Here is a 12,853-nt window from a genome sequence, read left to right as displayed (position 1 = left end):
ATCGTCACCAAATGCCCAAAACACGCAAGTAGAAAAGGCTTCCTTCTAGATGTCAACGAGATATGGATATCATCAAGCAACTTCATCTTGGCAAGAAAAAGGTAAACCATGCTTGTTTGTACCGCTGTCGTTGCCGGTGCCGTTGTCGTCATTGTCGTGGACCTCGTGGTCGTTATCATCGCAAGCATCGTTATTGTCGTAATCATCGTAATCGTCGCCTCTATAAGTAAAAAGCAGCCAAGTTAGACCATCTGATACCGGGAATGATGACGATTTGGTATACCGTTAGGCGATCCTCTCTAAGAAAGAGAGCAAATCAGAAGGAATTCACAAACCAAATCACCACCATACGAGCAACGTCGGACGATCCCTTGTTCTTGAGAAAGCACTGCACGAATCACGCAAGGCCCAGTTCGATCCATGGCAAGGAAGGACATCACTTACGTAGAGTCAAGGCTCATCGTTGTCCTCATTCATCCTCTCCAAAGAAAGAATGATCCCCCAATCCTTCCAATCATTTCCCACCTCATGAATAGGAATCCTCAAGGGAAAGAACGAGCCTATCATGAGAAGAGCGTGTTGGTTCGCACTGATGTCAACACATTCACAAGCTGTTGCAAATCCCGTTTACCTCAACACGGTGACCGTGTTCTTCCAAAAACCCATCGTCATCGACCCATCAACTCAAACGCAGGCCTATAGAGCCCTGGACGCGTTCCAAGAAGCCATTCCAGCACACTTGGCTAGTGCAGAGCGACGCAGCGGCCACTTGATACAGGCTGGGACTTGAACCCAAAGAGATGATGATGATGCTCCAAGTTGCATTGCCTGACCAAAGAAACCTATTCAATTCATTATTAGCACACACACAATAAACACCCTTTTCATTGTTTGTTTCATTGTACTTGCCTTTTCCATATACACAAAAAAACCCCTTTGTTGTTGGTTACTGGAAACCGAAAGCCATGGTGTAGTATAGTTGAGCCGAAACAAAACGCCAAACCAGCCAACGTCTTGAAACCAAACTTGCCCTCTATACAAGCTGATGCGTCAATGGAACCAATTCGGCTGCAACATTGGACTCTGAATGTACCTGTTGACACCAAGCGTAGAGCGGGAATAGCAACGAGCAAAAGGAAGCAACAATATCGCCATGGCAACCACCAACCACCAACCACGCTCATTCCTCAGCACTTGGACACACTCACTCCCTGACAATGCAAGTTCAGAACTGCATTAATACCTCACAGCCAACAAGAGCACTCTTTCATAATACATTACCTTGATCGAGATGTCGTGAATGGAATAAGGAAAGGTGGGAGAAAAAGAAGAGAAGCCTTGTCTCAAGCCGTGGAGCAACCGTCTCCAAGTTTAAATCCCCCTACTGCTATTACACTGAGGCCACTCAATGACCCCACATACACCATCCACCCATCATGATCATCACCTTCACGATAGACGATAAGCACGCGTAAATAAAAGTTTAGAGATACAGGCACCTTTATGTTTTACATATGCTGTAAGCGTGATGGAGTTGCTTTCTCCTAATGGATGGTTTCGGCTGCATTAACGGAAAGATGGAGAGCTGAGTGAAATGGCACGTGATGGTTACACAAACACGTCCTTGACGGATTCCTGCACAAATGGATGATGACAATGATTGCCTTTTGTGAAGGTACGTAAGTAAACAACGAAACATGAGTCGCAAAGACGATAAGCGAGCGAGAGAAAGAAACATTAAAACGCCATAGGTAGACAATAGGATGTACAACAATGAGTCAGTATTTATATGAGCGATATAATAGTGTTTATAAACGTATGCATGGAATGCTATCTTTGTTGTTGGTGGGATCCAGGATATCTCCAAGTCGGTTATCATCCAACGAGGTCGTCTTCCATTTGCCAACCTTTTGCTTGCTTTCTGCGTCCAACCTTGTACAATGAATCCGATATGCCATATAAATCCGTTTTAAGGTGGGCAAGGTCATTAAAAAGTGCGGCAGTTGATCCAGCGTTCGTGGTATTGTGATTGTTGCCACTTGCACAAGGGGGTAGAATCCTGGTGCCAATATCTCCATCATGTAAAATGTCACCGTCAGACCTGCAATATACCTATTAATAATCTCATTCCAGCTAAAGCATAATCATTTGTGTTGTCTTACCTACTGCTTGCACCACCATCATTGCACGAATTTCCTCTTTGTCAATGCCACTTTTGGCGAACAGTCCCAAGCGCAACAAATCGGTAAAGGAAGATGTCAAACACACAGCACTGTCGGCAGGCTTGACCTCGCAGAAACCCAACGCAGAGGCACCGTGATAATGCTCGCGCAAGGTCATTGTTGCATCGGGTCTTTTGGTTGCATTTCCTTCTACCTCTGTACAAATCCGATTTGTCCTATAATATGTATTAGCAACAATTTCGCCAAAGTAATCGTATGTCATCGTGTGTATCACTTACCATCGCAATAAACGCATCTGATCCGGATCATGTAACAGCGGGCGGAGAATGGGATCAAGGAAAGAGGTGATTAATTCGAACTCCCCGATGTTCGCATCCGTCATAAAGCGGGGAAGACCAGAAATGCTAGAGATGGGAAATCGTGTTGGATAAAAGTCTGCTGCAGTTGTGAATGGACCACACTTACCAATTATAAACCATATCGACGATTGCGGTATCATTGTCTTCAACACTAAGCTTCATCAATTCGCGTTTTGCAACTGATCGCGTCGTCTCCTCCTCAACCACATGCTAAAATCAATCATGCTTAGATATAACTCATGGTGGGGGTGTTTTTCCTTGCATACCTCAACAATTTTCTTCATAGCCAAAAAAAGATCATCACATAGCTTGACATTCTTGTCGAGATAGCGATCACGGAGACTCTTGTACAACTGGGTCAAGCGGCTTTCTGAAAATGCAAGGGATAAAGCCTCGTCATGCTGCCTGGGTTTGATGAGCAAGATATGAGATAGCGATCTACACACAACGTACATAATCAATTAGTGCCGATCAAAACAAACCATCATATCCGCTGCTTACAATATCCGTTGAAGATCGTTAACGACTGATAAGCCCTTTCGATTGGCTATCGTAGTTGACTCTCTTGTATAATGTCTCCACAACGCAATGATCTCTTTGTCGATGCCATCATCATTGCTTTCAAAGTCGTTATCGCTGTCGCCACCATAGTCACCACCATCCTCGCCGCCATCCTCGTCACCATCCTCAGCATTTGACATATATCCATCATTAGGTTCACGTTGCTGCTAAAAAGAGATGAAGAGATGAAACTGAGTCCCATAGAACATACCACAGAGTTGCAAGCCGATATTACCTCCTGTGTTGATCCTTCTAGCTGCTTTACAACCCGAGGCACGACCGCTCGCATGCCTTGCATAACGGCTATTTCCAAGTTTTCACGCGTATTTGCCTTCTCAAAAAGCTTCATCCATCGCACATTGTCCAGTTTGGCTTTTGTTTTGTTCAAGTTGTTATGCAAAGTCAAATAGCGCCTGGTCAGATGTTTCTTCGCGTCGTCGACGGTGTCAAACTGTTCAATGTAGTCGAGGCAGATCTCCTCATGTCTCTTGATAAAACCCGCAAGCGTTGGTACTTTGGTAGACGCCAAGTAATTGCGAATCTCTTGTAGCACATAGTTAGTACTTTAAGTTCCCACATTTGAAAAGAGCATAATACATACGAGTGTTCACGTTTGCCATGTTCTGTTTGACACTGTGACAACAAGCGCTGGTCCAAGGAACAGACTGCGCAGCGCCTTTTCCTGATTAGCTGACTTCCAATCTTACTGCCAATTTCCTCTCGTCTGCTGTTGCATAACAAGCTGGGTTCGTAAAATGGAATACGCATTGCTTTTCATACACGGGGACTGTCTCATTTTCATAAATCGGCTCTGTTTCTTTCGCAAATGGCGCGTTGCGAAAAAATGGGACTATATCTTTCATCAACGGAGCTATTTAAATGGTTGGTGCTTTTTCGTGGAAGGGCAGGTTGCCTTTTGTAAAAGAATGGCAATTTTCTTGAATGGGTACGATGCTTTTGTAACGTGAATAGACATATTGCCCTTTCGAAAGGGATTGATAGATGTAGTGCGTTGTACGCGACGAAAGGTAACTCGTCTTTTGACAAAAGCATCGTACCCATTCAAGAAAATTGCCATTCTTTTACAAAAGGCAACCTGCCCTTCCACGAAAAAGCACCAACCATTTAAGAATAGCAACAACTCCCGTTGATGAAAAGATATAGTCCCATTTTCGCAACGCACCCATTTGCGAAAAGAAACAGGGCCATTTATGAAAATGAACAGTCCCCATGCATGAAAAGCAATGCTCCCATTTACGAAAAGCAATGTTCCCGTTTACCAAAAGGAAACAGTCCCAGGTGCCAAAGCAGCTGCCCACTTATGAAAAGCAATGCTCCCATTTAAGCAGCATTCCAAAACGAACCCAGCCCACGCCCATCGCCGAAATTGAATTCAAAATCACGTACAACAAGGCTATAAAAGTTCATACACTTCATCCCGTTTACACCTTTTGCCCATCCCATCCCTTGTTAACAATGCTCCTGATTCTTTGCAATCTTTCCGTGATGCAGAAGGACTTGTTTGTGTAACTAGCCGACAGGGCTAAGTGTCGAAGGGTCGATCCTATTGGTGGAGGGTGCATGATGGTGTTGCAAGATCCCCTTGCAACAATGGATGCGTTCCCCCATACGCCTATAGTACCGTCCGCCTATTATAGCCCTTGTGGTACTTTTTTCAAGTTGATCACGGTATGGTTAATAAGCCAAATACGATAACTGCATCCGAAAGTAACTTGTTTGAAATTGTATGAAGCATGAAACGTAGAATTGGTCTTCTTGTCACGCAAGAAGGTCACCACGGGATGATTTTATTCTAATTGACAGCAGTAGAGAGTGGCCATCAGTGAGACTTTTACCATTACAAGATGCTTTCAGATGCGCTGGACATTCCTGGGATAATAACCATACCATGTTTGATTGTGCAATCTTGAGTTAGTAAGAGTGATTTTTATTGGTGGGAGTAGTGTGATTGGGCGCATGTATTATTCAAAGCGAAAAGCGAAGGGCTTTCTTTGTTAGGGCTAACATCGAGCATTCTAGGAAAAAGGATGCTTCGGAACAGATTGAATCAAAGAAAAGGCCGATGCTTGGGGACCTTGTAGTAAGGCAACGACTGTTGTTGGATCATCATTACCATGTAAAGTGTAAAATGGCACACACACCCTTTTGCTATACGTGAGGGATCATTTCTTTTATTTACACGTACATATTGTCTATCGTGAGGGTGATGATTATGATAGGTGGATGGTGTGTATTGGGTATTTGAGTGGCCTCAGTGTAATGGCAGTAGGGGGATTTAAACTTGGGGGACAGCAGCTCCACGACTTGAGACAACGCTTCTCTTCTTTTTCTCCCTCCTCTGCTTTTATCCAATGCACGACATCCCGATCAAGGTAATGTACTATAAAAGAGTGCTCTTGTTGGCTGTGAGGTGTTAATGTAGTTGTGAATGTGCATTGTCAGGGAGTGAGCCGTATCCAAGTGCTGAGGAATGGAGCGTGGTGGGTGGTTGGTGGTTGCCATGGCGATATCGTTGCTTCCTCTTGTTCGTTGCTATTCCCGCTCTACGCTTGGTGTCAACAGGTACATTGAGAGTCCAATGTTGCAGCCGAATTGGTTCCATTGACGCGTCAGCTTGTATAGAGGGCAAGTTTGGTTTCAAGACGTTGGCTGGTTTGGCGTTTTGTTTCGGCTCAACTATACTACACCATGGCTTTCGGTTTCCAGTAACCAACAACAAAGGGGTTTTTTTGTGTATATGGAAAAGGCAAGTACAATGAAACAAACAATGAAAAGGGTGTTTATTGTGTGTGTGTGTGTGCTAATAATGAATTGAATTGGTTTCTTTGGTCAGGCAATGCAACTTGGGGCATCATCATCATCTCTTTGGGTTCAAGTCCCAGCCTGTATCAAGTGGTCGCTGCGTCGCTCTGCACTAGCCAAGTGTGCTGGAAAAGCTTCTTGGAACGCGTCCAAGGCTCTATAGGCATGCGTTTGAGTTGATGGGTCGACGACGATGGGTTTTTGGAAGAGCATGATCACCTTGTTGAGGTAAAAGGGGATTTGCAACAGCTCGGCTGTGAATGTGTTGAACCAACACGCTCTTCTCGTGATAGGCTCGTGCTTTCCTTTGAGGATTTCTTTTCATGAGGTGGGAAATGATTGGAAGGATTGGGGGATCATTCTTTCTTTGGAGAGGATGAATGAGGACAACGATGAGCCTTGACTCTACGTAAGTGATGTCCTTCCTTGCCATGGATCGAACCGGGCCTTGCGTGATTCGTGCAGTGCTTTCTCAAGAACAAGGGATCGTCCGACGTTGCTCGTATGGTGGTGATTTGGTTTGTGAATTCCTTCTGATTTGCTTTCTTCCTTGGAGAGGATCGCCTAACGGTATACCAAATCGTCATCATTCCGGTACCAGATGGTCTAACTTGCCTGCTTTCTTATTTGTAGAGACGCCGATTACGATGATTACCACATTCACAACAATGACGATTACGATGATCACCCCATCTACAACAATGACAATGATAACGACAACGAGATTCAAAAGGAAGCCTGCAAGATCCCATTCTTTTCAACTTGTGTGTTTTTGGATGTTTGTGTGAGGGATGAGATTGAGGACTGGTGACGAGTACGAGTACGAGCATGAGTACGAATGATGACGGAGGACGACTACGACGATGGTGGTGGCAATGTACAGTAGCAAGATAGCTAGATGAAATAAAGCATTGTTTATTTATTACACGCTTGGACTTTGCTACCTTGTGGATTATTACATACTATTGCTTCGAAGATGTAACAATAATAAAGGTGGTCCGGTTATCGGTGATGCAAGAAGTACATGGCTTTTGTGATACAATAAGGAGGAGTGGGAAGTGGGACGAGCTTGGGAAGAGAAAAAGTGAAGAGATCCCTCCATTGAGTTTCAATATGTATATGTCTCTTTTTACATACATACAAATTGGTTTATGCAGCTCGACTTTTTTCTACATGTAAATGTGATACATACCTTGACACCCCTTCATTATTGGATGCTGTTTACTTACGTACCTTCACAAAAGGCAATCATCATCATCATCCATTTGTGTGCTGTAGCAACCTGTCAAGGACGTGTTCGTGTAACGGGCCGAGAGGGCTAAGCGTCGAAGGGTCGATACTATTGGTGGAGAGTGCATGATGGATGCGTTCCCCCATACGCCTATAGTACCGTCCGCCTATGATAGCCCTTATGGCACTTTTTACAAGTTGATCATGATATGGTTAATAAGCCAAATACGATAACTGCATCCGAAAGTATCTTGTTTGAAATTGTATGAAGCATGAAACGTAAAATTGATCTTCTCGTTATGCAAGAAGGTCACCACGGGATGATTTTATTCTAATTGACAGCAGTAGAGAGTGGCCATCAGTGAGACTTTTATCATTACAAGATGCTTTCAGATGCGCTGGCCATTCCTGGGATAATAACCATACCATGTTTGATTGTGCAATCTTGAGTTAGTAAGAGTGATCTTTATTGGTGGGAGTGTAATTGGTATTATGTACAGTTGTTGCAAAGTGGGACTTGTTTTATTTATTTAAGGATGTCGAGCACACTAGAAAAGACTGATGCTTGGGACCTGGTAGTAAGGCAATGGTATCTACTATTTTATTGGCAGGTGGTGCTTCCATGGTGATTGTAGACAACAGGCATATGGCTTACGCTACCAATGGATTGCAGCAAGTACAATCACACTGTCACTTGGGACCGGTGGCACAAAGCACAAGCGATACCCTCTAAACGGGTGCTCACCGACCAGGGATGAGACAAGCCGTTGGGGATTCCCTTAGCCATAACAAGAGGAAGAGGCGAACAGGCTTTTTTACAGTACGTTGACGAAATTGTATGGCCACCCAATCACAAACTGTGAAGCTGTTGTACGTGTTCGTAGGTCACATGCCCTGTTGCCTAGACAACCACCATCCTCCGCCCCCATATAAATAATTCCTTTTTCTCTGCTCTCTTGTCGTTTGGCACGGTTCTGCCACGGGTACCCGCTTGATTGCAGCCTATTGTACGTTAAGGCTGTTCGTTGTTTCATCGCTTCGGATCGATAAGGCCAAGACCTCAAGTTGTATCTACGTATGTAGTTTTCTTATACTTTTCTTGGTCGCCGCTGTTCCATAAGACTCTATTCAAATCTCCTCGTTGATCTTTGATCCTTTCGGTATGGAGAGTCCCCCTAGCATGTTACATCCTCCAATGCGAATCACAGCAGTCAAATAAAGATCCGCGACACCTTGTAGGCGTAATGTATGATTCTTACATGCTATTGATAATAGTCCATAAGTTGCGAGCTAATAGCCCCTTCCTCCCATTCACCTTTGTTGCCCAATCCACTGCATGTAAACGATTGTCCTGCTCCAGCTCAACATTTCTATCCTTCTACTTTCTTGATCCGAGGGAATTTGACTGAGCTACGCTCAAACAAAAAAAAACATCATTCAACCTCTTTGATTTCCATTTCTTCCTCCCCGAGCTTCTTGTCTCTTCCTCCCATTCTCAACTCTTGCCCCCCCCCCACTCAAGTGCAACTACCACCTGCAAACGATTGTCCTGCTTCAACCCATCATGTCAATCCTACAACTCTCTTGATCCGACTCTCTTTGACTGAATGGCAAGTCCATGGCATGTGCATGTGCGTGCACCACACGACAACACCCGCGTTTCTTGACACTCCACCTTTTGTACAATGCTCGACCACAATCCAACGTAGCAGCTGTTGCTATTAGCAACGTCTTCATTGTCTCGAACATCGTTCTTTACTTGCAGCAACTTGCTTTGATGCACATGGATTCTTATGGATGATGCCATATCACGTATCAAATTCACCGCAATACAAGCAATCTTCTTCACCTGGTTGAGCTGCGATGGAAGAAAGTGACCAACAGCCGGATGGAAAACGAAGCATATCAGCAGCGAACACATGAGACTTTTTTCAACCAAAATATTGGATTTTATGGATGTGATTACTTGTCGCGTTGTCAGCAGGAACGATGGATCATATCACGTGGATACGGCTGAGGATGATGATGGATTGGATGACATCGACGAAAGGTGTTTTACAGCCATGAATGATATTGGAGCACTCAATCAAGGCATGCAGCAGCAACTTTGCAATCATGGATGAAGGATGGCTATGACGGCAGCAACCAGAAATACAATGGCACAATTCTCCCTGTTCCCTCTATGTGGTTCACCCGTACCCTATTCAGTTTCCAATGCTGTTCCTCTACCATATTTACTTGATAAACATCCACACTACCATCTCTTATTCTTCGATTTTGCATTGAATGAAATTGGGCTTGTATATATTTAGAAGGGGTATTGTGCTATCCACCTCTCTGTGTGAGATGTGGGTCATTTGGTTGCTTCTGGGTTGCAAGGGGAATGTGTACTATCAATAGATAATAGATGAAACCACATCATAGTCTCTGCTATTCTATGTAAGATGCTCCCTAGGAAGTATGGCGCAATGTGTTCTTCCCAAAGTAAAGGAAAGTAGATACACCTAATTGCATGGACAAGAAATCTTTAAGCAATGCATCGTTGCACGTTTCTTTTTAATGAAGCTGGTAAACCACTCGCGAGTGCTGTAGCGTCAACGTTGGTCAACTATTCGACATCATAGGCTAGCAAATTGTCGCCAATTGTAAAGGAGTGTTTATCTGCTGCAGGTACTGATGTTATGTACGAGTGTATCACAAGCCATGTCGAAAAAGAGAAAGAGGAAGTATGTACGTAGGTAATCCCAGGCCAACGACATCATATCATGTAAACACAATGCATGCTCTCCATGAATGGTTAAAGTATTCAAGTCCTCGCCGTCAAATCCGATAACCGATGTATTAACAAACACAACATTATGATCACTAAAACAAATTATGTACAGAGATGTCATGTTTACAAGAATAAAAAAAATGTCTACAGAGGGGTATACAGTGTTCCATGCTTGATGTTGGTGGGATCCAGTGTGCCGTCAACTTGATCAGCCAAAGAAGTCTTCTTCCATTTGCCAACCTTTTGCTTGCTTTCTGCATCCAACCTTGTACAATGAATTCGATATGCCATATAAATCCGTTTTAAGGTGGGCAAGGTCATTAAAAAGTGCGGCAGTTGATCCAGCGTTTGTGGACTTGACGTTTTTGTCGAGATAGCGACCACATAGACTTTTGTGCAACTGGTTTAAACGGCTTTCTGAAAAACGCAGTGCATGAAGCCTGACCATGCTGTCTTGGCTTCATCAGCATGATATGAGATAGTAATCTAGATAACATGCATAAGCATATCGGCTATTACAATATTCGCTGCAGACCATTTACCTTTGATAGGCGTACGGTTTTTAGGGCTTCATTGTTATCCTAGTACTTCCATTTGCCTTGTTGTCATTGTGTTTGGCTCTTTTAATAAAGTAAAACTTTGAAGCAGCGAGAGTGCCATTGACGAGGATATGATTGTGTTGTGGAGGCGATACACAGAAGAATCGGCTGTCATAGCAAATATTAGTACATGGGTCGCTTAAATAAAGAACTCTCAACCATGATACTCACCAAGTATTTTGAAGTAGGCGTCAGCAATCAAAGAGTGATACGATGAGAAAAAAGAGATGTGTAGGAAAAAAGCGATGGGCGACAACATTCATCTTGTTTATGTGTTTATGGTGGGCGTGGGTAATTCTGTGACCACAAAGACTAGTATGCATATGGCTAAATTGATGGTCTCCACCGAGATGGTGTTGCTGAGCCATGCATCACGTTAATATCATCATGGTAAAGAATGTCCACGATGACCATCGCACAGCATGCAAGGATACCTAACCATTGTATAGTAGGTTGACGAATGACTACGATTAAAGACACCAAGGTATGGTATCATCGAAATACCTATCAGGGCACTTTGATTCTTGAAATGGGGCGCTATGTATGTCGTCGGATGTAGCATCCTTTGCTGTCATTTCTCGATTTATGCATCACTCATCCTCTCTCGCCCACTTTCTTATACCTGTATGTGGATCACTTTTATAAACAAAAAGTAAAAGTCATCAAAGAGCACTCTAAATAGCTCCAAAGGGAACCTTCGATCTTCAAGCATTCATCTTGCAATAATGGGCGCACCCCCTCACATACACTTGGCACAGTGTCTTTTACCGCAACAGTTTTACATGATGAAAGTTAAGGTATAAAGTATATTACTATATTAGAAAGACTGCAACAAGCTGTGTGTATGTAATGTAGACGACCAGCAGCAGCGGCAGGGGTATGATAAAATGTGAGCATGGGGATTATCGTTATGGTTGTTGACATCCTGGACCACCGTTTCCGGACACTCCTCCTGTTGCAGGGCCAAACTAAAACATCAAAAAAGTAGAAGCTTGTCAAAATGATGCATAGCGATATGGGGAGTTGAATCTATGTATGACTTACATAGTTGCTTGGAATGATGCCGATTTCACCCGTGGCCTTGCGTGCTTGCCACCAGTTGCCCTTACGATCAACAACTTGAAGAATTTCACCCTTTTCGAAGCTCAATTCGTTGGGATCATCAGGATTTGCTGTATCTGAATCAGAGATCGAAGTTCAAATATGAGAACGAGGATCAATCTTCCTATGTCATGTGATGTTGGCTTACAAGCATGAAGTGCCTCCACTTGTTCGTGATATTGAATGACCGTTTCTTGTGGTGTTGGAAGCGATGAATGTGCTGGTGGTAATGGAGACGCAAGATTATCTTGTGGTGGCGGTGGCGGTTGGTGACCCATGATGCCTGTGATTTGGCTCGTGGATGATACACTAATGTCTTCAAGATGTTTTTCACCGTATACAATGGTTGGTGGTTGATGATGTCCTGCATCCTTGGTCGATAATGAGGGTGGTTGTTCTAATGTACCAAATTGTCCAAAATAGCTGGTGGGATCGCTGCCGAAAACGACTATCCACATATACTACATCATGTCAGCAATGAATGATGTATGTATTCCCTCTCTCTCTCTTTCAAGGTTACCTGAACAATGATAAGGACAATATAGCCGGCTGCATATGCATTGGCAGGTTCACGTGGTACAGTTGGCTTTGTGTATTGAATGACATAATCAACTTGGATTGTAAGCAAAGGAATGCTGGCACCCAAAAACGTCAGGAACTAATTGAAGGATGTATGAATGACGCGTGTGTGTGTATTATTCATGTGTAAGGGTATCTTACAGAGTATCGATAATGCTGCATGCGATTGGACATGAAAACCATCAAGGTGCCTGCGACGATCAACGCCTCATAGATCACCACCCACCAAGCCCCGTATAACGCCTTGAGGACCACAGCTCCGCCAAATGCAACGAACCATCCGCCCTACATGGATGAATGATGTTGGTTGTTGATATACGTTCCCCATTGAAGATGTTGCTCACAGTGGCGAGTATGCTGGTTAATAAAACGAATCGATTTTGTGCAAGTCTGTGAAACGATAATCGTGGCATGATATAAAGAGAGGAAAGGGAAAAAGAGAAAAGAGAGGATCGGGTTCTTAAAGACGAAGGAATGAATGAATGAATGAATGGAAAGGGAAAAGGAAAAAAAGTAATAATCGCATTCTTCCAAAACGTTGAATGACATGAATGTTGCTGCATGGATTTGGGATTGGCCAAAAGTCACGTAACACACACGCACACGCACATAGACATTGACGCATCTACGCACAATGAGTGAGAG

General features: G+C 43.6%; 2 protein-coding genes across 2 annotated transcripts; both read right to left on the bottom strand.

Annotated features, from left to right (window-relative positions):
• Positions 1-1,808: 1,808 nt before the first annotated feature.
• Positions 1,809-3,723, bottom strand: O0I10_001572 (uncharacterized protein; the record flags this gene model as incomplete). Its single annotated transcript, XM_058481666.1, has 8 exons — positions 1,809-2,101; positions 2,163-2,398; positions 2,462-2,587; positions 2,649-2,752; positions 2,809-2,980; positions 3,044-3,270; positions 3,339-3,646; positions 3,705-3,723. The coding sequence occupies 8 exons, from the start codon at positions 3,721-3,723 to the stop codon at positions 1,809-1,811; spliced, it is 1,485 nt and encodes a 494-aa protein (XP_058347523.1).
• Positions 3,724-11,436: 7,713 nt separating this feature from the next.
• Positions 11,437-12,621, bottom strand: O0I10_001571 (uncharacterized protein; the record flags this gene model as incomplete). Its single annotated transcript, XM_058481665.1, has 6 exons — positions 11,437-11,496; positions 11,573-11,706; positions 11,778-12,090; positions 12,150-12,287; positions 12,350-12,493; positions 12,553-12,621. The coding sequence occupies 6 exons, from the start codon at positions 12,619-12,621 to the stop codon at positions 11,437-11,439; spliced, it is 858 nt and encodes a 285-aa protein (XP_058347522.1).
• Positions 12,622-12,853: the final 232 nt, after the last annotated feature.

The sequence above is a fragment of the Lichtheimia ornata genome (genome assembly GCF_029851405.1).
Source record: "Lichtheimia ornata isolate CBS 291.66 chromosome Unknown scaffold00004, whole genome shotgun sequence".
In the NCBI taxonomy this organism is placed as follows: Eukaryota; Fungi; Mucoromycota; class Mucoromycetes; order Mucorales; family Lichtheimiaceae; genus Lichtheimia; species Lichtheimia ornata.
This window is presented reverse-complemented; position numbering and strand designations above follow the sequence as displayed.